The sequence below is a fragment of the Cnephaeus nilssonii genome (assembly GCF_951640355.1).
Source record: "Cnephaeus nilssonii genome assembly, chromosome: 5".
Lineage (NCBI taxonomy): Eukaryota > Metazoa > Chordata > Mammalia > Chiroptera > Vespertilionidae > Cnephaeus > Cnephaeus nilssonii.
The window spans coordinates 47,844,350-47,870,545 of NC_137076.1; the positions used below are offsets into that span (position 1 = coordinate 47,844,350).

General features: G+C 36.8%; 1 protein-coding gene across 1 annotated transcript in view; it reads right to left on the reverse strand.

The window, feature by feature from the left end:
* Window positions 1-13,237: 13,237 nt before the first annotated feature.
* The window catches only part of NAF1 (nuclear assembly factor 1 ribonucleoprotein), a 51,987-nt gene continuing 39,028 nt past the window's right edge, over window positions 13,238-26,196 (reverse strand). Inside the window, exons 6-8 of the mRNA XM_079771618.1 lie at window positions 23,076-23,127; window positions 18,357-18,459; window positions 13,238-14,239 (exon numbers count right to left, since the gene is read on the reverse strand). Coding sequence (XP_079627744.1) covers window positions 13,773-14,239; window positions 18,357-18,459; window positions 23,076-23,127 — 622 coding nt within the window. The 3' untranslated portion in view covers window positions 13,238-13,772. The remainder of the gene's footprint in view (window positions 14,240-18,356; window positions 18,460-23,075; window positions 23,128-26,196) is intronic.

The window sequence follows — 26,196 nt, forward strand, 5'->3', positions numbered from 1 at the left end:
CCACCACCACCCCTATCCCTCCTAAACAGACATTGGATTTGAGCTTCCTCTGGAGGGGTGTACTCTTGCTCCTGAGGGACTTCGCAGGAACAGATTGCAGAATACACCTCCTGACAGCTAGCTCTCCCAGCAGCGGGGGTAATGGCTCTTTCCTTGAAGGGGAATGTGGGTGATACATCTCTATGTCTTTCTTTACAAAGAGGCAAGTAAAATTGGTACTTGAGAGTGAAGAAGGACAGTGAAATTAGTGGTGGGGAAGTGCAGGGCTCAAAGATAGAGGAAAGGTATGGAATTGTCACCTAGGGTGAAAGATCAGTGAATGTACTCTCTGTACAGCTTCACGGGTGCATTTTACGTTTAATAGTTATAAATCCCAAGTGACATCAGACAATATGGATCATGTTTTCCTGTATATGTATAGATGTAGGAACAGAGTGAGAGAGAGGAAGATCTGAGAAATCAAACAGTTAAAAGGGGGCCAGATCACTGAGGGACTTGCAGGCCATTTAAGGACCTTGTCTTTTTATTCTGAACAAGATGAGAAGCCATTTCAGGTTATTTTAATCCTTTTGATATTGAAAAATGATACACATATAGAAAATTGCACAGAACATGAATGTGCAGCTCAATATATTTTCAGAAAGTGATCATCCATATAACTCTATCCAGGCCAAGGAAGGGAGCCATGCCCGCACCTGTGAAAATTCTCCTCTTACCCTCTCAATTGTTATTATCTTCCTCACTGTTAATGGTATTTATGCTGCTGACATTTATGCTAATTTCTTTCTTAGTTTTTTTCATACTTGTGCCATCAAAGCTTGTATCCCTAAAAACTAAAGATTAGTTTTACCTTTTTCTTTTTTTAAGCTTTTCATTAATGGAATAAAACAACATATACTTTTCGTGGCTGGCACTTTTGTTCTACATTATGGTTTTGAGATTCATTCATGTTGTATTTCTAAGTTCAGCCAACCACAGGATTAGACCTGGGTTTGGTCTGTAACTACAGGAGGCAATTTTGTGGAGGGAGTTGTTTTTGTTTATGTTTATTTCAGAATAATACAGACGTTTTCTGGGTCCTTACCCAGGTTGTGAGATTGGAATTTAAAGCCCTTGATGGGGAAAATAAGACATTGGGGGGGGGGGGGGGGGGAGGTGGCTAGCAATCTGAATCTGTGCCAGTAACCTACCTTCTAGCACACACTCTTGCTTGCCGGTAACTCCATTTGTGATAATGTAGGAGGCTAGCAGCCCGACTCTGTACTTAGTTAATCAGTATCCCTAATGCACATTCTTGTTAGCCTATAATCAAGTCACTGTCGCTTCCTTAATTATCTGGTCTTGCAAGACCTATTTACCTAAATACTCCCATTTTACAAAGGCCATAAACCATAAACCATACACAGCCCCCAGAGGGGATTATCAGTGCTGGCATTAGGCCAGGCCTTGAGGTATGGTCTCACGTGCCCCAACCCAACACACGGGGCTTTTTGCAAAGTCCGCGAAAGGTCCGGAAGTCTGATCCATATTTGGGGGACAAAGAAACCAAAAGGATATAAAGGGAAAGCTTCCTCCATATTCTGGGGCTCAGGATTTGGAAACAAGCTCCCCTGAGTCACTGTACTAGTACATGTGAAACATCTGAAAATAAATGGGTTTATCCTGAATCTCCAAGTACTCCTGTGTATTTTTTGATCAATTGGTAAATTCTCTAACACCCTGAGCTCATCTTCTCCTTTCTCCAAACCCTGCAGGACACTCAAAGCCACTGACCCAATGGGAAGACCTTATTCTTCATCCCCACAATCATGTTTCATGGCAGCAACTACTTGATCACTTACTTTGTCTTCTGTAGACACTAGCTGTTTAGTTACTGCATGCCATGGACTACTTGTGTTTTATTTACCATGACAATAGAGTCAGTGATACCTTTAAATCTAATTGGATACAGATTCATGTCTTTAAAATTCCATTGCTTTTTTCCTCTAAAGCACTTCCATTACCAAAAACTCTACCAGTCAAGGTTCAATCAGGAAAATAGAACCATTACAAGTATTATGTGAATAAAAAGGTTACTATAGGTATTGGAACACACACAAATGTAGGAGGAGTTGGAAAAGGGAAGGCAGGAGGAGGAGAGTTGAGAAATAACAGCGAGTCGCTAACATGACAGTGAGTGGGTAGGTAAGAGCATGCAGGAAAATGCAAGTGGGGTATGTCTGGCCACAAAAATTGGAACATAACGAGAGGATTTGTGGAGAGTCCTGTGGAAGCTGCCACCTCTGAGAAAACTGCAATAAAGCACTTGGCGCTCAGCAGGGCCAGGAGCTGGAAGAGCTGGAAGCTGGGGCCTGCCTCTTGTGTCTGTCTGTCACTGTATCTGAGACCAGGAGCTTTCAAGAGTACTTACTTCTCCTTTACGACGACAGTTGACATTTGTAATCTTGCAGGAGTGCCCCCCTTTCAACTCTAATCCAGAACCATACAGAACAGAAATGATCCTAGAAAATATATTCCCCAGGCTTAGACAGACATGGTAGTACCAAGCTGACCAGTTCTGCATATTGTTTATGTTATGATTGATTTTCATGTATTAAACCACCCTTGCATTCCTGGAAATCCTATTTGGCAGTGTTATAGTATCCTTTTTTCTTTTTTAAAAATATTTGCCAAATTCATGTTGCTAATATACTTTGTGAATAGTATTTTTGTACCTATATTTATAAGTGAGATCTGCCTGTAATTTTTCTTTTTTTTTGTAATGTCCTTATCAGATTTTGGCATCAAGTTCATGTTGGCCTCATAAAATTAGGTTGCACTGTTTCTTATTTTTCTATTTCCTAGTAAAATTTATGTGAAATTACTCCCCCCCCCCAAAAAAAAAAATATCTAGTACAATTGACTAACAAAATTACCTAGTCCTGGAGTCTTCTCTGTAGAAAGCTAGGTTCTTTTTTTTATATGGATTCTAATTAATAGCTAAAGAATAATTCTAATATTTTATTTTTCCTGTGTCTATTATGTTTATTTTTCTAGAAATTGTCTACTTCCACATCTACATTTTTAAATGTATTAGCATAGCATTGTTTGTAATATTCTTTTATTTTCCTAATTTTAGCATTATGGTATTTTAACTGTATGAATATAATGTTCAAGCAAATTTCTCCATAATATAATCATCATAAATTTCAAAAAGCAGAAACACTAGGACCAAAGGCTAGTGAAAGACTCCTTGTACATTTTACTAAATTTAACCTTCATAAAGTTTGATACTACCAATGGTATAGAACAATGCACATTTTTTGTAGCCTCAACCATATTTATAATAATCATGTTCCTTTTTATCTATTTTTTGTCTATTTGATATACTAAAAAGAATATTCTTCTACTTAATTTTATTTGCATTTCTTAAATTTATTTGAAGGCAGAGCATTTTTTTTCTAAATTTTTATTGGTCATATATATTTCTTTGTGAATTGTCCACATGCTATGAGTTACATTTTGATTTAAGATTAAACTGGTAAAATCTACAAACAAGAAAAAAGTCAAACTCTTCAATATGACTACTGACCAAAGAATGTTACTAGTAGTATGGTATTGTTTTGTATTTAAAATACTACAAGTTGTACTTTTTGTGTGTATGTGTGCAATAAATTTTTCAGCTAGCTATTTTACATAACTCTTCTCTGTCAACTTTATTTGTGGAGATCTATTTCTATGCTTAATTTTCAAGATAAAACAAGACATATAAATGTTTGCCAAATTATCATGTAAATTAGTATCATCATTATGTATCAAATTGTCTCTTGAAACAAAATTGCTTGTATAATAAACAAATTAATAAAATTAAGAAGAGACGGATGAACTCAACAGATCTTAGAAGTCTTTGCTAAAAATATCCAAAATAAACTCCTAAAATTGATACAAAATACAGCAACAGATAAAACATCATCAGTTATTGACTGCTATTAAGTGAATATTTATAACCCGAAAACATATACTGATTTTTAAAACAATCTATAATTTTTTACTCATTACTTTATACCAATTTTTAAAAGAACTGATTTACAACTAATTTAAAAAGCAATCCACATTTCCAACTAATTAATAGGTACAGGAATGTTATGAAGTATTACCCCATGGAGTGTATATACATAAAACTCTTGGATATATTGTAGCTTAATTATGTAACTGCTCTACCAAGTATTCTTATTATGAAATCCTTAGAGAAATAAAAATTGTAAGTGGATGAATAGAAAAGTATATCATTGCATTAACCTTATATTATTTTTGTTCAAGTGCATGTGTGGGTATTAATATGTGCTGATCATTTTCTAAAAGAATTTCTTAGCACTAATGCCTCCGTAAGCATAAATATAATAGTTTTATTTTCTTAGTTTTTGTTGTAACAGTTCTTTTTCTATTCCCTAATTCCAGCTTCAGAAAATTTTGCAGTTTAGCATGGCCTTGTGAAGAGCCCAGAATAGCGGTTCCAAGCTCAGATTCTAGAATCAGATGACTATATTCAAAATTACTTCATAATTACGAGCTGTAAAAAATTGGACAACATCCTTAACCACTGGAAGGCCTCGTTTTCCTTCTTTATAAGATTACTAGAGGCCCAGTGCATGAATTCATGCACAGATGAGGTCCTGCCACCCTCCCTGATGGGAACCTATTGGGGCCAGGCCAGCAAGGGAGAGGGGACGCAGGAGGTTGGATGGCTAGCCCCGCCCCTGACTGAGGGTGGGGCCAGCCAGGGGGAGGGGATGTGGGCAGTTGGCCAGCCGGCCCCGCTCGAAATCGGGGTGTGGGGGCTGATCAGGGACCAGGTCAGCCAGGGGGAGGGGCCGTGAAAGGTTTGGGGGGCCAATTGGGGCCCCAATCGGGCCGTTTGGTCACCACAGTGCACGTCATAGTGACATCATTCAGGTTGTTCCATCATTCCAGTCACTTGGCTTTTATATATATAGATAATAATAGTATTTCCTACTTCACAAAATTGTTCTGGCAATTAAAAGACAACTCATGCAAAATATATCCTTTTTCTCAGGGACTGACACTTTAGCTAGTCAATTCAAACCCTAGCCTGAGTCATTCTGAATGACTTCCCTTCTCGGCCCCACTCCCTAACTCCAAGTCTTGTCAATCAGTTCATTCATGTTCCTGAAATTTCTATCATCAAAATCATCTCCCACCCCAACCACTGTAAATCCTCTTCCATCACTCTCCTGCATTGCTTTCATCAGTGATTTCCTAAATTGCCTCCTTCCATTTTCCCCCTCCCACTCATTCTTCCAGATAGTGATATTTCCCAAACAGGAAACTAACTCAGTGTGAAACCATGGAGTGATATTTCCCAAACAGGAAACTAACCCAGTGTGAAACCATGTATCATCCATTATTCTCTACTATCTATAAAGTTAGCTCTCTAAAAGGTATACTTATGGATACAACAGGATGGATACTAGCTTATTGGGTGACCAATATGGAGATCAACCCCGCCCCCACCCCAAAAAACAAAAACACAGCAGTTTTGTCATTCTTATGATAGCCCTATTTGAGCCCCCAAAGTTGTCATTTGGCCTTCAGTTTCTAGCTTCTGGGGATTAACTCCTCTCTATATCCATTAAATCTATCTGCCTGCTGAGTTCTAGAAATAGCTTAGCTGTTTCACAGTTCCACATTTTTTCTTATTCCTTATTTTTGAAGAACCAGCTCCAGAACATGTCCTCTGTGAATTATTCCTTATCTCCTTCCTTTCCCCATGCCTATCTGAGGTAGACTTGACCTCTCTCATCTCTGTTCCCACTATACTCTGTACTAACATGCATTGTATGCTAGCACTTGGTGCCCTTGTTTGTGTATTTCCTACTAATGCACTCTAAAGGTTGTATCTTCAGCACAAAATGCATGGCCAATAAAAAGCACCAAACAAATGTTCATTGTTGAATAAACGAATGGATGAAAGTTCAATGGCTCTCCAACCTCAATTTCACTAGGGTAGTTAATCAATAGAAATAGAACAGCAAATTGCATGTACTTCCGTTGTCAGTTGCTACAAAAGATTTACAGATTTGTGCTTTTATTATTATTATTTTCCATGCTTACAGGTAAATCTAGTGCATGGCCTCAAGTGATTTCCTCATCCTGAAGCTATTTTTCAAAGCAAAGGAAACCTGGAGAAAACAAGTATCTCCAGGAACACAAAGTCTTTTCTTATTCTTTAAATTCCTTGGAAACCTTATTTTTTTATGTATACATATATCATCCATTACTCTCCTCTATCTATAAAGTTAGCTCTCTGAAAGTTATGCTTATGGATATAGCAGGATGGATACTAACTTATTAGATGACCAATATGGAGATGAAGCAAAAAAACACACACAATAGCATTTTGTCATTCTTAAATACTTGATAGCCCTATTTTGATACCTAAAGTTTGCATTTTTAAGCAAATATTATCCTGAGAAAAAAATAATTTTGCTGTTCCATAATGCTATACTTTCCCCATTAGCGTTGATAGGGTAGTCTCAAAACCAGTTTCAAGAAAAGGTGAATCTACTTTCTATTGATCTCTCTGACCTATTTTCGAGGCACAACCCCGAAAACCTGTGCCACAATAGGTATTTGATGCCCTGAAAAACACTGTCATGTTATTAAAAAGAAGCATTCCACCAATGCTTGTGGAATTCATCTGAAATCAGCAAATAAAGACCATTAAATTCTAGGAATGTAAGAGAATCCCACAGGTTATGAATCAGCAAAAAGCATGGGGAAACAAGTTTATGATTACTATCTGTGAAGTACCTTTTGTGTGCTAGCAGTAAGGAAACGTGATCTGACAGTGCTGGTCCTCAAGGAAGTTATACCATCCATATTATTGCATAGATCTATAGGGAAGATCAGTTACAATAAGATGTAATGAGTACTATGACCATATAAGAGGAGCACTTTCTGAGAACTGAAATCTTATATTTCATGTTTGTAAGGGGTAATGCTGCTTGCCCACACTGGGAACAGCCTAAGTGTCCATCCAGTTCCGATGGCTATATACTGTACAAGAGTGTCTAGATGTATTCTTTGACTGGAAATTTATGGAGACCAAAACTGTATTAACTAACACAATTGAACCCACTTTATAAGAGCAATCTGCTTATTTTGCCATTCGATAACCAAAATTAATCAGGCAATTACAAGGGAGTTATATTCAATCTTCCAGGTCTTGCATCCTGAGGACATGAAGAGATGCTTACACTGGTTATGCCTAAAAAGGAGGGTCACATTCTGGCCTAGTCTCCATTTCTCCTTCCAGAATCTTTTCTGGATCATGTTGTGTTCCACTGGGTCGTCCCTTTTCTAAAGCTCTGTGTATCAGCATTTCTAGTATTTATAGGATATCCTTGGACCTTGTGAATTTACTCAAATTTCACCCTTCATCACAATATGCCAGGAATGAGCTCTGTAAAGCAGAGACAGACAACTAGATTTGTTAGGCTAAAGACAGTGCCCCTTTTAGTGGAAGTATGAGTTCCTGTTTATAGTCTAAATGACAGACATTCCCCACTGTGCAGAATCATGCATGCCAGATATTTTCTAGATGTCTAGGACCATTAAACATTTCCTCTATTCCTGGCTATAATCACTCAGAAGTTTTTCCTACATAGCTATTTAAAATCCAACATCCTTTAGAATAATGTTTCTTTAGGATCACATATTCTTACAGGTATAAACATTGCATAAGAAATGAAAAAAAAATTTTCATAGAATGAAATTTTATTTCTTAACTCCATGTTTTCCAAACTGTGGTCTGTGGATTTGTTCCTAGGTGTCCATAATAAAACATTTTTAAAGGATTTGTGCATTATGAAATTTCAGAAACATTTATATTGTTATACTTGCTCCCAAAGAAGCAAACCTTGAGACTCTCTCCAGCCCCTCTCTTCAGGTATTACATTTTTAAAAAGATGAAAGCCATGGACCTCCTCTCCTAGAAAACAATGTGTATCTTACAGGTTTTTAATGGGTTCTACAACATTGGGGAACAAAAAAAATCTCAAGTTGCCCAGCTGGCGTGGTTCAGTGGTTGAGCATCAACCTATGAACCAGGAGGTCACGGTTGAATTCCCAGTCAGAGCACATGCCCGGGTTGCAGGCTTGATCCCCAGTATGGGGTGTTGTGCAGGAGATACCCAATCAATGATTCTCTCTCATAATTGATGTTTCTATTTCTCCCTCCCTCGCCCTTCCTCTCTGAAATCAATAAAAAAATACATATTAAAACAAAAACAAAACAAACACAAACCCAGGTTAAGAACCGGAGACTCTAGTTTAGAATAAGCAGTTCCCTAGCCTAAGACAAAATATTTTAATAGTACTCCCAGTCCCTGTGATCTTAGCAAGATGAGGTATCTCTTAGAAATGTGCATGAATTTCTGCCAGCTATCATCTATGACAGTTTTCCCCCAAAATATGTTCTGGGGAGTAATGGTACAGGGAAATGTTCTAAGAAAAAAAATAACTATGGGAATATATTTTATAGTCCATATAGTAAACTGAATCATATGAATATTCCATTTGTAGAAGATTTCATATGGTTCAAACTAACAATATTTGATCAACAAAGTTAAAGCCTATGTTTTTCTTCTGTCCTTAAACATTCTTCTGCCATAATCTTGCTAAACAAAATTCATTAGCTTATGTTATTGCCAATAAATATAATAATTATACTTGGTCACAAACCAAACTGAGAACAAAATAAATGTACAGACAAAACAGAAACAGCTTCACAGAGAACAGACTAACAGTTTCTAGCTGAGAGCGGGGGTTGGGGAGTTGGGTGAAAAAGGTGAACAATTAAGAAGTACAAATTGGTAGTTACACAATCATCACGAGCATGTGAAGTACAGCATAAGGAATATAGTCAAAATAGTATTTAACAACTATGTATTGTGCCAGGTGCTTAACTAAAATATTGGGGGAATCATTTTGTAAATTATCTGTCTAACCCTTATACGTAGGAATCATTTTGTAAATTATCTGTCTAACCCTTATACGTACACCTGAAACTAATACAAACTAATATTGAATATAAACTGTATTTGAAAAATAAAATTCTAAAAAACTGATATTAGAGAAAATTAATCATTTAATTTGCATAAATCAGTCAGCTACTAAGACAGCTTGCATAACTAAGCCTGACGGTCCTAAGTCCTACCTGAGATGAAACACTGCATGATGTGCAAACAGATACCTGCAAGAGCAGTGGGATGAGGAAGAGAACAAATGCTTTCCCAGATCTCCTGAATGTCAGGGGACCACACAATGAAAGGCTTAAGAGCTGCAATTATGGTTTTGCACACTGTAGTGGCTACTGATAGAGAGTATTTTAGAAGTTCATCTTTACCATTCAAATATTACATGCTACCATCATGTATATATCACATTTTAATAGGGAGTCTATGCTAACAGATTTTATTCTGTTGTTTTTGTTGTGTGTTGTCCTTATTATTATTTGGGTCACATCTCTCACTAGAAACAATGTTTAGCCCATCTAGCCTCAATATAAATAAAAAGCTTTTAACACATAAGATCAGTTTGTTCTGTTTGGAAGATGGTTTAATACGACCAACTACAAAATAAGCCAATGTAATATTTATTCCCATTTCACCAACATTATGAGTAGAAGTTAAAGGTACTAACCAATTAAAATATGCGTAACAATCAGGTTTTTTTTATACTAGCCTTCAAATATCTGTATGTATATATACATAGATAAGTATATATAATATATAAAAATATACATATACTTTTATATTGAATGTGCAGAAGGAAGTTTTGATATTTTTCTTCATTTGTTATTCTCATTATTTTACCATTTGAAACACAAATTTGTACCTCATTTCCAAGATACTAAGTAATTGTACATATCTAATCCACCAATGATAACAATTTTGGTACACAGCACACAACTGAGGCAAAATGAGATGTAATTTCATTGCTGCTAGTAGCTCAAAACAAATACTTTGGTTTGATAGATGGTATTAAGAAGATATTTCTCAACATTAATTTCAGGCACACTATAATAATTGTTTCATTGGTTTTCTGGAACATAATAGCTACATAAATTTGGGATCAGACTAGGTCACACAATAAGAAGTAGAGAAAAGCTTTTAGAATATTGGCAATTTATCTGCAGAAAAGGACACAAATGTGTATTAAATCATAGTGTAGGTGCAACATTACCTGAAAATGATTTTTCATAAGTAATTTTCATCTTCCAGTTTGCATTCTATTAAAGTATCCTTTTTTACAGTTATAACTCAAAGCTTATTATCGTTGTATCAAATTTGCAGATATCAGAATGCAGATTTTATTAATGTGTATTTTGTAAGAGCACAAATTCACTCTATGAAGTGTTAATCTAGTTTTAAAAGATTCTAGTATTCAACAATATACTAACGTATTTCCCCTAGTACTTAATTATAGAAGTACAAAGCTATTTTGAATACCTTGAGCATGTCAAGAGTTCCTAAGTAAAAAATTTTCTCAAGCCTTCGCCAAACCAACCGGGGAAAGAGTGACAAGTAAACACATAAGGAATAACTTATCTTCCTCTTAAATTCCCAGAATTATGTCATCCAAAGGGTTGGGTTGTCTTTCCTGTAACAGAAAATAACTCAATGATGGGACACTGTGTAAAAGAACTAGTAGAAAGCAGTAAAACCAGTTGCTCATATTATCCTAAAATTTATGTAAATTGATAAAATTGAATGCAAATGGCAACATTACTGTTGAAACAGAATATATATAAATGACACATTATGCCTGAGATTCTATCTCTTCCCAAATCATTATGACTGTTATCTTAAGAAATCTTGCCTTTAGCACCTGGGGATTTAAAATGCCACTTATTTGTTTTACATTACAGTAGACCAGAACTCAGATTCTACTCATCTCACATTCATCAAATGTCCTGAATTTTTTAATATACATAGTGTTCACCAACTCAAAGCAAGCAACCAAAAAAATAGCAAACTAGTAATAGGGGTAATGGGAGCAGGGTGGGCACGGGGGGTGGGGGGGGGGGGAGATGAAGTGGGAGAAAGGGGACATCTGTAATACTTTCAACAATAAATATAGATTGTAAAAAATAAGAAAAAAGTAGTGGGGGTAGAAGACGGGGAGTAACATATCAGAATGTGGGTGGGATGAGAAAGAGAACATTTCTATACTCTTCTTTGCCCCCAAACAAGGGAGACTTCTTCTTTTTTTTTTTTTTTAATATATTTTATTGATTTTTTACAGAGAGGAAGGGAGAGAGAGATAGTTAGAAACATCGATGAGAGAGAAACATCGATCAGCTGCCTCATGCACACCCCCCACTGGGGATGTGCCCGCAACTGAGGTACATGCCCTTGACCGGAATCGAACCTGGGACCTTTCAGTCCGCAGGCCGACGCTCTATCCACTGAGCCAAACCGGTTTTGGCACAAGGGAGACTTCTGCACACAGGGCCCTGCCATCTCCCCTGTGTCCAGTTAGTATTGATAATTAAAGAAGAGATGGTTGCATTTGGTATCTACCCTACAACTTAACTCCACGACTTTTAAGAAATGTTCTTTGGTAAGTTCTGAAAGTGCACATTCTATTCGTTTCCACTGGACAGTCTCAATCTAGTTCTTTCAATACCTATTTCTAGTAAGTGGCAAGTATCCAGCTACTATGGACCTATCTTTTCTGTAAAATCGAACACAGTGTTACTCAATTCAATAAAACAAGTATTAGTTTAGGCAATAATTTTAATTTCACACATTTACAACTGCAGACATGCAAGGCTTTATCCACATTCAATCATGTGAATGTTAATCTATCATAGGAAAAGGCTAATATAAATAATTCTCTGAGGTAAGAAACTGAGTAAAATGTTGTATTTATCTTTATACCAGCTAGCACTTTCAAAGATCTAGGGTCACACAATTTTAAAAGCAGCATTCTAAGATCAAGGTGGGGATATGAAAACAATATTTCTCTTCCCATAAGAGAGACAATGGGGTACTCCTCCTAATCTCCAAAGACAGATGTAGCTGACAAAATACAGCTCTGAGAACCAAGTGAGATGATACAGATAAAATTTAAGAAGCTATGGTTTTATTTCTCTCTTCTTCCCTATAACTCACTCATCCTCACCACTACTCCACATAGCACTCCCTGAAGTTCCAATCAATGGCCAAGAAAGCGTAGTAGTATATTTATGCTGAAATCTATACAGACTAAGAATAAATCCTGAAGTTAATCACTCAGGGGGGTACCTGTTAAATAGTTTACTAAGACTCATCTCAGATCTACTGGATTTGAATTTGGGATAAAGTCCAAGAATGTGCATTTTTTATAAACTATCCACAATTTAGGTGATAATTATAGGTGATTTCTAGGTACCCCAATGTTTTAAAAACCCTGAATTAAGTATAAGGAAGAAGGCAAATTGAATCTAGGTGCTTAGGTAGCAACTTCATTGAAAGCAGATATTAAATGGTATAATTCAGCTGTTTCTTTAGATATTAAATATCTACTGTCTGATATCATGGTGATTAAAACAACTTGATTTATCATCCCTGGATTGTAACATTATTCTTCTCGTACAAAAGGGTTTTTTTGTTTTGTTTTTTAGTGCTTCCAGATGTAATATCATTTAACTCTGACAATATCCTATCAATCAGAAAGACTGTGCCATAACCTATGAAGGTAACTCCTAAAGAGAACTACATTTCAAGAAAGAGTAATCAAGTATGACACATGATGAAGTCAGTGTGTACCAGAGCAAGAGCTTCTCAGCTTGTGCCGGAAGAACCCTGCAGAGACCCCTTGGCCCATGGGGAGGTGAAAAGGGGCCTGGTGCAACCAGAGTCTACGGGCTTGTGTTGAAAATGGTTTCCAGATTACCCCGATGTGTATGCCAATATTATTTTCTAAGACTGTCAAGGAATTTGTGACACACCAACTTCGCACAAAGTGTTGATCTGAGAATGAATAAAACTAGGTTCAACTCCTTGCTACCTCACTGAGTTAAGATACTTAATCCTTTTGAACCCTTAGCTAGGTTCTTATTTATTAAACTAGAGACCCAGTGCATAAAAATTCATGCACTGGGGAGGTGGGGGTGGGGGGGGGGGAGGTTGTCCCTCAGCCCGGCCTGCACCCTCTCACAATCTAGGACCCCTCGGGTAGGGTCCCTAGTCACAGCTTCATCAACATATAAGGCCTTCTCTGTATCCTTCACTTGTTTGTTTTCATCAGAACACTCATATTTACTGGTGATTTCCACTTATAATCAAAATAATTTCCAAAGTCTAAATTTATAAAAATAGTTTATTTTAAAGGCTCTCAATAAGACTTCAACATCATATTTTCAGATATACCAACAAGAAAATCAGTATGTTCAGTATATTTTCATCCATGATGAAAGTTGCTCCAGAATCTATTCTTAAACCCATATATATTGTTTTTTAGACAGGGATGGGAAAAGCATGGATTAAAAGTTTTAATTAAATATTACATAATTGTAATTTTCCCTATAAATCAAAAGTGAAATTTTCATATGGATACAATTTCACAAAGGTTATAAATATTTATCAACTTACAACTAAAGGAAACATTCAGTTTTTTGCAATGTTTTAAAAATCTAGATCCATCATCTCTCTTAAAAAAAAAAAAATTCCTTCCCATATAAAATAAAAAAACCTATACATTTCTCTGTTAATGCACATATTTACCTAATAGTAAGATCCAAAATGAGAAGAATTACTATCTCCAGAAGAGGAGGACGGAGGCAAGGGTGGAGGGGGAGGAGGTGGAGGGATGGAGTATGGTATGGGAAATAATGGATGAGGTGGCATGTTAGGTGCAGGCCAACCCATGTTTACAAATGCAGGTGGTGGAGGTGGAGGTGGTGGGGGTAGTGGAGGAGGGAGTGAAAAATTATGCATGTCAAACACTGGAGGAGGAAAGGGATACTGTGGCATAAGATTATCTTGTCTCTGAGGTGGAAATCCTGAAGTCTCCTGAGTTACCATATGCTCTGAGTTATAAAACTGTGGAGGTGGGGGCCTGCCATGGCAAGGTCGAGGATATCTACCCTGGGAAAATCCTTGTGTGAATTCTCTGTTGCGATATCCTTGTGAATGCTCTGAAGCAGAGCTATGAGCATTCCAATTCTGATGTACTTCTGCAAAATCTTCACCTTTGAGCAGGGTAAAAAAAAAAAAGCATAAAAACAAAATTAATTTTAACAGATAAAAAATACTGTTTAAAATTTCAATAAAGCCTTTTCTTTAACTTCCAGTATATCTTATGGCAGTTAAAAATGCATAAGACTTAAAATGATTAATTTTAAAGTATCCAAATAGCCAGAGAATCAGAAAAGGGAAAACGTAGCAAGGTAAAAAAATTTTAGACAATGATCACTGGACTCTAACCAAACAGCAGAGAGAACTGGACTCTAACCAAAACATCACCCACACTCTCAGAAGCTGAGTGGGGAGCCTAGACTTCCCACTCACTGGACTCTATCCAAACATCACCCACACTCTCAGAAGCTGAGTGGGGAGCCTAGACTTCCCACTCACTGGACTCTAACCAAACATCACCCACACTCTCAGAAGCTGAGTAGGGAGCCTAGACTTCCTCCCTTAATAGGTTTAATGAGATGACCTCCCACCAGGTCATGTCAGAGCAGGTTGAACAAGGAGCCAGTTACAGGCCTCCTGCAGTGACCCTGGAGATCACATGGGGAACCCGGACCTCTGCCTCCACCTCCTGCACTGCCTGATGTCAGAAAAGCCCTACGGGAGAGGCAGGACTTTGATCACATCCCAGCGATAGTGAGGCCATCCCCCACTGTTGTCAGGGGAACAGTAATGAGGTAGCCCTACCCCACCAGGCACAAGAGGAGGCCTACACTTGCCCAGCAATAAAAGGCACCTCCTGGCCTCAGGTGTCAACAGAGACTGAGAAGAAAACCTAGACTTGTATCTATCTGGTAGGTAGAGTAATGTGACACCCTACTTCCTTTCCCTGCCAGAGCAGTTTTAAAACCAAGACTGTTAAAACAAAAGATTTAAGTAACATATAGACATATAGAGTCTTATAAAATAATTCCCAAAACGTTCATGTTTCAATTAAAAATAACTCATCATATCAAGAGCCAAGAAGATTCTAAATTCAATGAAAAGGGAAAATTAATCAAGGCCAATACCAAGATGACAAAATGTTAGAATTATCTGAGAAATATTTTAGAATAGTAAAAAAATGCTTCAATGAGAAATTATGAACATACTAAAACAAACAGAAAAAAGCAAAAAAAATTACAAAGAAACAAATAAATGTTAGAAATGAAAACTCATTAATATAGTTAATATGTCAATTCTCTCCAAATTAATATACATACAGGTTTAATGTAATTCCTAACAAAATCCCAGCAAGACTTTTTGTCAATATAAAGATTATTCTACAATTTATAAGAAAAGGAAAAGGAACTAGAATACCTAAAATAAATTTGCAAACTTTTAGAAAAGAAAATAGGAGAAAATCTTTGGAAATAGGTCTAGGCAAGAAATTCTCAGACTCCATAAAAGAAGAACTGATAAATTTGGTTCACCAAAATTAAAAACTTGGCTCTGCAAATGACCTTTTTAAGAGGATAAAAACACAGACTAAAGACTGGAAGAAATTATGTACAAGCTCATAATTCAAGAGTTAAACAGAAATACAATTAGATAATGGTTAAAAGACATAAACAAACATATCATTGAAGAGATGGAAAAATGTTCAATATCATTAGCCATCAGGAAAATGCAAGTTAAAATCACAGATATCACTACCTACCTACATGAATGGCTAAAAGAAAAAACAGTGACAACACCAAATGTTGATGAGGATGCAGAAAAACAGTCACTCACACACTGGTGATGGGAATGTAAAGTGGTACAGCCACACCGAAAAACAGTATGGCAAGTTCTTGAGAAACTACACATACAAACATCATATTATCCAACAAATGCACTCTTAGACATTCAGCCCAAAGAAACGAAAATTTGTGTTTACACAAAAACCTGTGCACAAGTGTATAAAGCAACTTCATTAATATAACCCAAAGCTGTTAACAACCCAGATGTCCTTCAATGCATGAGTGGTTAAACAAGCTGTGGCATATTCACATGCCACTCTGGAATGAAAAGAAACAAACTTGACACATACAACAGTCTAGATCAAGCATGTCAAACTCTTTTATTTAAATGAGGCATGCAGTCCACTGGCTGGGAGTTTGACATGCTTGATCTATCTCCAGAATATTATGCTCCGTGACAAAGTCCAATTCTGAATGGTAACCTATTGTGTTACTTCATTTATATAAGCATTCTTGACATGACAAATTATATTATAGAAATACTAAGTGTACCGGTTAATAATGCGGACTTTGTAATCAAAGAAAACACGATAATTTCAAGAGAAACATCAAAAGTGCTTTATTCAAAGTAATGTCCATCGCTAGCTACACATTTCCCCCATCTTTCAGGTAATTTATAGATACCGTCCCAATAGAACTTTTCTTGTTTTGAGGCAAACCATTAAGAGACCCAATTTTCCACTTCTTCGTACGTTTTGAAGTGCTGCTCAAAAGGTGCGTGTGCCATCGATCAGAACAAGTGGTAATCTGAAGGAGCAAGGTCTGGTGAATATGGCGGGTTGGTTAATACTTCCCAGGCAAGATCTTTTAACATGTCTTTAACTGGTTTTGAAGCGTGTGTTATCATGAAGAAAAATTACTTTGCAAAGTCTTCTGGCACATTCTGGTCGTTTTATGATCAAAGCGTGGTTCCAATTGATTATTTCTTGTCAGTAGCAATCAGTATTAAAGGTTTCACCTGGCTTTAGAAGCTCATAATACACCACACCTTCCTGATCCCACCAAACGCAGAGCATTGTCTTCTTTCTGAAGCGATTAGGCTTTGCAGTCGATGTTGATAGCTGACCTGGATCAACCCATGATTTTGTGCATTTGGGATTCTCAAAATAAATCCACTTTTCATCACCAGTCACAAAAAAGACTTTCTTTTGTGCCGTTGAAGCAACATTTTACTGATGACTTTTCGGTTTTCCATTTGTCTTTCGTTCAGTTGATGTGGCACCCATTTTCCTTCCTTTAAAATCTTTCCCATTGCTTGTAAATGATTGGAAATGGTTTGGTGAGCAACGTTTAATCTTTCTGAAAGTTGTTTTTGAGTTTGACAAGCATCTTCATCCAATAATGCTTGTAATTGTTGGTCTTCAAACTTTTTTGGTTGACCTGGACGTTATTTGTCTTTCACATCGAAATCATCACTTTTAAAGCGATTAAACCAGCGTTCACAAGTATCTTGAGATGGAACATGTTCACCATAAGCTTCCCGAAGTATAAGATAACTTTCAGCAGGACTTTTCTTCAAAATAAAGTAATGAATTAAAACTTCCTGCAAATGCTCTTTTTTTTTTGGCACGGAATTCGACATTTTTAAGTGTAAAAATATCTATGATGTTAACACCTTCAGAAAATTTGACATATGACGTTTTGAAGCTTGCTGTCGATACAACAAAATAGCAAACATATCAAATCGCATATATATCAACATATGTGTAACTCTATCTATTGAAAAAAATCCGCATTATTAACCGGTACACCTGGTAGAGAACAGATTACTGGTTGCCAGGAGTTGAGGAGGAGGTAGGAGGGAGGAAAGTGTGAGTGACTATATAAAAAGGCAACATGAGGGATCTTTTCCTGTTTTGGAAATGTTCTGAATCTTGATTATATCATTGTCAATATCTTGGTTGCGATCTTTTACTTTATAGTTTTGCAAGATATTACTATTGAAAGAAATGGGGCAATGGGCATATAAGATCTCTTTATTATTTCTTACAATTCCATTTCAATCTATAAAAAGTTTAGTTTAAAAAAAATAGAAAATAGAAAAGGTGTAATAAAATGAATGTTAAAAATTAAGTATCTTGAGTAAGATATTAGGTATCATATCATTTAATTCTAAAAATGGAAGCCACTAGTTTTTTTTAAGAAAAAGTGCTAATGAGCACAAACAACTCTAACAAGGTTTAGTTTGTCTTTTCCCCCAAGGAGTCATTTTTACATCCTCAAGTTTGAAAAACTACCACTGAACACTCCTTGCTTTAAAATGCCTCCAATGCTAGTTGGATGGCAGGAGATAAAAAATAAAACCCAGATATTTTCTTCAGTTTTATTACTAATGAACATATAAATGTAAGTAAAGATTTTTAAAAAATTGCTATATGTTGTATTTACTCACCTGACTCATTAAATTGAGATTTAAATTTTTTCCGGCCTTGAATACGATTTTTTTTTCTGTGTTTGGCTTCTTTTTCCTTTTCATCATCACTGAAATCTAAGGCCTGACAGAGAAAAATATATAGATTTACATCACATGAATTTACCAATTCAATAGTACATACTTAGAGATGAGAAGAATAAGCCTATTATTTAACACTGTCACTAAAAGATACTCTTTTGATACTTAGTAGTTGCAGTAATATCTGAATAAATTACACATCATAGAAAAATAAAGTCTTTTTTTTAATAACTGTCTAAAGCTCTTAATAGACACAGGCCAGTGAGCAGATGAGTACTCAAGGTTTTTTGGTTTTTTAATTCCTAGCAAGTTTCTGATAGGTAATTTTAAAATGCCGATTTTACCAACCTGGAGATACGGCTACTTCCTAGCTAGAAGTTTTACTTCCAGTTTAGAGTTAAGATTCATCATAGTACCAACTGCCAAAAATGCTAAAGAAAGGATTAGTTAGGAATATGCAAATGACAAAGTATCAGATCTAATATAAATATAGGAGAATGGGCCCTGGCTCAGTTGACTGAGAGTTGTCCCATGCACCAAAAGCTCGCTGGTTGGATTCCTGGTCAGGGCACATATCCAGGTTGCAGGTTCGATCCCCAGTAGGATGCCTGCAGGAGGCAACTGATCGATGCTTCTCTCCCACATTGATGGTTCTCTCTCTCTCTCTCTCTCTCTCTCTCTCTCTCTCTCTCTCTCTCCTTTCCTGTCTCTCTAAAATAAATAAAAACATGTTTTAAAAAATAGGGAATGTTGTACTTTTTATTCAAAATTTTACACATACCCAGTATAAACCAAGCACGGTTCTAAACATCATACAGTTATTCATTTTTTACTAATATAATGTCAGGGATAGTAAAGGTTATAAATAAACAATAAGGCAAAATAAGGGCGGAGAAAATCTTGAGGGATGTTATTTAGAGAGGATTTCAGAAAAAGGCTTTGATAAGCAGATACATGATGCATGATGCAACTTCCAAGAGGAAATCATTTTAAATTATAAGAGAGCAAGTCATAAGTAACTAAGAATTGAGATTCACTGTTATAACCCACCAAAAAAACAAAACTTAGAATCTTTATATATTATGACTTCTACGCTTTCTTAGAGTTCAGGCATTTATTATTCTACTAGAGGCCCAGTGCATGATTGAATCATGCACGTGTAGGGTCCCCTACACGCTTTCGCTTTTCGCAGTGTAGCTGGGTGCCTGTCCGCTGGTGCATCAGGCCTTTCAGAAGCCTCTGGCTCAGGGGAAGCTTCTGAAAGGCCTGGTGCCGGAGCAGACAGGCACCCAGCTCCTACACTTTTGATGGTCCGTGGCCGCTGAGGGAGGCTACCCTGCCGTTGAGAGGCGCAGGGGGCGGGAGTCCCGCCCCCTGCGCCTCTCAACGGCAGCTGCGGGGAGTGGGGGGGGAGGGGCTGCCGCGGACACCTGGCTACCCTGCCGTTGAGAGGCGCAGCTGGGTGTCCGCGGCAGGCTCCCTCAGCGGCTGCGGATCTGGCCGTTGAGAGGCACAGGGCGCGGGAGTCCCGCCCCCTGCGCCTCTCAACAGCAGGGTAGCCCCCCTCAGTGGCAGCGGATCCGTGCCTCTCAATGGCCGGATAGGCCACCCCCGAGTCCCGCCCCCCAGCCTCCCGCCGCCCAATCGTGGGCGTAGCGGAGTGATGGTAATTTACATGTTACTCTATTATTAGATAGGATTAATATCAGAAAACAAATATTATGTTTCTTAGAAAACATAAAGGCAGGCTCACTGTGTAAGCATGTATGTACATTTAAAAGGAAGAAATATAATGTATAGGATTTTCAGTTCAGTCTTGCTGAAATATATTCTAGATCAAATCTTCCAGAAACCAAGAGTCCACAACCTCAGAATCCATGATCAAATTCAGAAAAACAACGGATATTAGCACCTTCACATACCTTTACTTATCTTAATGTGATAAGATTTTTAAGCTCATGTGAAATCTGATATCTGCCAGGCAGTAGAAAGCATTGAAATCAGATGGAAAACATTTCTTTCTCTGTCAAATGTGAAGGCAGACACATAAACCAATGAGCAAGTGCTATGCTTTATTTAGTGCTATGGCAATATGAGGCTGAAGGAAAAGAAAAAGGGCAAGGAAGATTTCTTGGTATGGGTAACCCAAGATAAATCTCTAATGATGAGTTAACAGTGAAAATAAGGGAAAGGAATTTCCAAGGACTGAGAATATGTGTAGAGGCTCAGTAAATTCAAGAAATGAGAATGGTTCTGTAAGACAAACTGAAAGCTTCTTCAAGAGAAAAATCAGACACTGAAATTAGAAACCAAAAAACTTATTGTGCTATTTTAAATAACTGAACATTGTCTTAAAAGCAGGAGGGAGATATTAAAGGATTTTAATTAGTAATAGGCTATTTTAGAGAGATAGTTTTGCCAATATTTTACTATCACCTCCCTACAATCAGGTAAAACTTCACATTTTCCTTAAACCCAAATTAATTTAAATTTGCATTTATTAAACACATTCATTTATAAGTATCTATATATTAGAAATGAATATGAAGATGATTAACCCTTTGCACTCGCTTGCTTTTTTCTCGATTCCTTTATTCTAATGCTAACCGTGTCGAGTCACACTCGACATCTGAGTGCAAAAGGTTAAGATGCATTCTCTAAACGTTTTAGCTCCTTTAGGCAAGTCTAACATTTTCTATTTGCACAGCATGATTTTTTTTTTAAAGTTTAAAACCCAGATATTCAAAATTTTAACCTATATTTAATATCAAGCCATATTCTAAACTATAAAATGTCAACATAATAAAATAAACTTTAGAATTTCAGAGTTTTCCATATTATGAAAATAATGGAGTCAACTACTTAGAAAAAAAACTACATGAAGTATGCTCAGATTTAATTTCATAATTAACCTAATCAAACAATTTTATAAACCGTGAGCATTACCATAATTAGCAACTTTAATGCTTAAGTCTGAAACAACAGGGATGTATAAGAATATATACACTTCTCAAGAAATACCTTTTAAGACTTTTGTGAAGTCTTGAATACTTTAAAAACATGTAATCCTATCTAATAAAAGAGAAACATGCAAATTGACCGTACCTTCGCTACACCACAAGCCACGCCCACCAGCCAATCAGGGCGAGTATGCAAACCAACCCAACCAAGATGGCGGTTAATTTGCATATCCAGGCCAGAGCGAAGACTGAAGACAGCGTAGAAAGAAGCCAAGCACTGCAGAAGGGAGCGAAGCTGCAGAGAAGCAAGCAGGCGGGGTTGTGGAGAAGGGAGGGAAGCAGGCGGGCCGGGGGAGAAGGGAGGGAAGCAGGTGGGGCGGGGACCGCAGCAGGAAGCCCTATTGCAGGAATCTTCCTGCAATGAGCCTCTAGTTTCAATAATAAAATGCCTTATACATAATTAAGAACATTAAGTGATTCTTCAGGGCCTTAATGGAAATCACATGTACATACAACATAAACTAGAAAATAAAACCCCATGGTAATTTGGATACTAAACGAAGATTACTCACTTGTCAAATGACTCATGGTGGTTAAGTGACCCTCTGAGTGAGCATTGCCTGATTCATGTCTCAGCAAAATTAGACATTAACATAGACCATGAATCTTCAACATTGAGGATATGTAAAATAAACAAGGTTAAATCTACAAATACCTAGAATTTATAATACTGAGAAAGTTCATGAGAACTACTGAGCACATAAAAAGACTCTCAATAATAATAATAATTTTATACTATATAAATTCATACTATTTTCACAAAATGTATACACTCATTGCTATAATTTCTGTATTTTAATAACTTAAAAATATGCTTAAACATCTCCATGGAAAGTGAAATCAAATAATTCTACAGATTATCACTGACTCTATTTCACAGCTCTAGAAAGACTAATATCAAGCTACTTTGGAACATAAAACTAGTCTGGTTGGCACAGACTCAAAAAATAAAATAAAAAACTCTTTTTAAAAAGAAATTTATTTTTATTGATTTCAGAGAGAGAAAGGGAGAGGAATAGAGATATTTCAGAGACAGAAATATTAATGACTAGAGAGAAAATTATTGATCAGCTGCCTCCTCCACACCACCTACTGGGGATCGAGCTGGCACTGGGGCAAGTGCTCTAACTGGGAATCAAACCATGACCTCCTGGTTCACAGGTTGATGCTTAACTACTGAACAACACCAGCCAGGCAAAAAATTCTTTTAAAGCAAGTAATTATATTGTAAAAATGGAGGGGTAGGTAGATTCTAATAATTTTGTACCTCCAAAAGAAAGGCAGCTTATTATACACGCCATTAATAAATATCTTCATGTCTCACATGGCAAAATCACTAAATTGAAGAATAAAATTTTTAAAAATGGCAATTGTGCCTTTACCAGGTATTAAACTGATTAAAGATAGAAGATTATAAGTGAAATGATATGCTAATAATTATTAAAATGTGACTGAAAGTATCTTTTAAATGATCAATAAAAAATTCTTATTGAAAGGCACACAGCAGTCATGTGGGAGACAGGAGAATGCATAGGCTCACAGAAGGCATATAAAGAGCATTAAGGTCAAGAATGATGAATTTATAAGATTAAGTCCTGCCTTACTTTCTAAAATATTGTGCAAAAAGACTTATCCTTACATCTGGTGGTGGTTCTTGATCATTTTCCCATGATGCATCCGATCCCTTCTCCCTAGGAAGAGAAAACAAAAAGTCAAAGAAGTACTTGCTGATACTGTTAAGCACATATAATTTTACAGTATTAAAAATTTTAAATAAAAGTATCCCCTGGCAGGCGTGGCTCTGGGTCAGTGGTTAGAGCATCAGCCTGTGCACTGAAGGGTCACAGATTCAATTCCCAGTCTAATGGGCTGCAGGTTTGAAACCTGTCCCGGTCGGGCGCATGCAGGAAGCAACCAATCGATTTGGATTTGTCTCTCTCTCACATTGATGTTTTTCTTTCTCCCCCTCCCTTCCACTCTCTCTAAAAATCAATGGAGAAAATAACCTCAGGTGAGGATTAACCATAATAATAATAATAATAATAATAATAATAATAATAAAAGTAGAAGACATGAGCTCAACTCTTAATTTTGCAACATATATGAAAATAAAAGCTAAAAATAAAAAACCGTTTTTATGTCCTTTACCTTGTTTCTGAAGATGTGGGAAGCTCATAAGAAAAACACATCATTTGGACATTTTAGGATTGGGGGTGGGGAGGTCAGAATAAGAAGTGAAGGCTGAGGTATGCAGAGAAAAGCGCTTTTGCAGTTCACAAGCATCTCCAGATGCTAAGACTTTGATTAATGCTTTCATGATACCTGAGCTCAGTTGATAAAAACTCACTTCAATAAATGCTTATTCTACACAAACTATAGGTGATACACTGTTCCAGGTGCTAAGGACAGAAAAACAAATATGAGGCATTTCCTTGTCTTAAGATTTATGGATTTAATGGCAGTGATAACATGAAATTCCTTTTCCTCAATTTACCTGAGGAATATCAATACTCCATGAGTAACCAATGCTTATTCAAACAGTGATTGTCAAAGCAGAGAGGGTAAAGGCTTTCTAGTTTGGGGAGGAGGAGGAGGAGGAATTTTGAAGATTCTGAAGGACAGTATAATCACAAGCATTAATTACTTAGTGGAAAGTTTTACACTCCATGACCAACAAAAGTACATATATAACTATGAGTATAATTATAATTTAAGAAAGCTCATTTTAAATCTTAGTAATCTTTTTCATTTAATAGTTTGACAGTATCTTATTATTTGATTATATTAAAATACTAGAGGCCTGATGCACAAAATTCGTGCATGGGTAAAGGGTAAGGTCCCTAGGCCTGGCCGGTGATCAAGGCCGATCTTTGGGGTGACTGGAGGGGCTGGAACCGCCTTGGCTGGCCTGGGGCCTGGGGGCAGCTCTTGCGTTGAGTGTCTGCCCAATAGTGGTCAGTGAGCGTCATAGCGACAGGTCATTCTGCCGTTCGGTCGATTTGCATAGTAGGCTTTTATTATATAGGACTAGAGGACCAGTGCACTGGTAGGATTGCTAATGGCTGGTGGCGGCCAGCCGGGTACTCCCTCCCTTCTCCCAGTGCCTGCCGCTGGCCAGGGCCTCCTTCCCTTCCCCCACTGCCTGCCGCCACTGGCCAGAGCCTCCCTCTTTTCCACCCTGGCCGATTGCTGCTGGCCAGAGCTTCCCTCCCTTCTTCTGGCCACCTGCTCCCAGCCAAGGACCTCCCTCCCTTCCCCTGGCCGGCCCTGCCCCCTAGTCGAACTCACGGAAGAACTCTTAGTAGAGGGGACAATTTGCATATTATACTTTTATTATATAGGATTACAAAGTATTAGTCCCTCTCTACTTTAAACTACATCTCAAAAATAAATGGAGTTCTTAAGAATTAATTCATTAAAATAATTCATTAATCTTAAATCCATAAAAATCAATTGACGATGTCAATCTGGCACGATATGGAAATGAACACATTTGTTCTGAAATTTTGATTCAGAACTTTGACATTATACATGAGGCATTAACTGATTTTTCCACCACTTAAAATAATTATCATCGTACACCTATACATTTAACATAGCTCTAATACTCCTTTTTTCCATATATGCCATCTCATGGCCTGCGGTGCTTTTAGTTTGGACTTTAATGACACTAATGGGAAAAGTGCCCCAAATAGTGCATTTAGTTTTGAAAATCAAAATCTACTAAAGAAAAGATCAAGCAACATTTTAAAAACCACTTTTCACAGAAAGCTGATGCGTAGGTAGCTAAGATTTAAACAGCCTTCCCAGAGTCAAGTTAGCTGGAGCGGAGCTGACCTTCTCTATCTACCTCAAAGGCAAAGTATTCCACTGAGTTCCTATGACAGATCCCAAAATGCAGTCTTGAACAGAACAGGCTCTGATCTCTTCAGGTCAAAGTGGTGCCTCTGCAGAGTAGGCCTAATTCTCCAACTCTTTAGTTTATTATTTCTTTCCAGGACAAAATTCTTGTTCTTACAAATAAAAAACAAAGACTGCTCCTATTATTTAAAATATATTTAATAAATATTTCAGATTTTTTTTAGGTTTATCTGTTTTAAGCTAAAGAATTTTATATGGCAAAAGAAAAATATATGGCATATCCACAGCAACACCCTAATATTCAAAGCAGAATGAAATGCTAATTATTTAAGGCATGATTTTAAAATATATTACATAATCTTTACGACTTTGCTATCTATTTAATTCACCTGTCTTATCAGCAGTCATTTAAAAAAATTAACTTTACACAGCCTAAAGAATAAGATAGGTTTTATAAAATGGTCCTTTAGATAATTATGTGGATGCTTAAACATTAGCTGAATTAATTATCAGGAACAAAGTTTTCATTTCTGAAATAATGAATGAAATTCAGAGACTTGATTTAATATGTAAGTAGTATAGAGACTTTCTTATGCCTAGTACTTTTGTCATAGCACTAATACTATTTACTGCTTGAAGTTGCCTTTCTATTTCTTGCAAAAACCATATCCCTGATGTTTCACCTATGAAAGAGACTTGTGTGTCAAACTGAGTGCATTCTTTTTGGATTAAAGATCCCCATCCCCCCTCCCAATGTTCTGTGGCCTTTTCTTTCACTTCTAATTTGACAATATTCTTAGCAGCTCATATTCATTACAGCTTTATGAAGCATTCAACTAATTTTTATAGAAAAAGCTATTCTACTTGAACTATATGCCATTAGTTTATATAAAAATTAA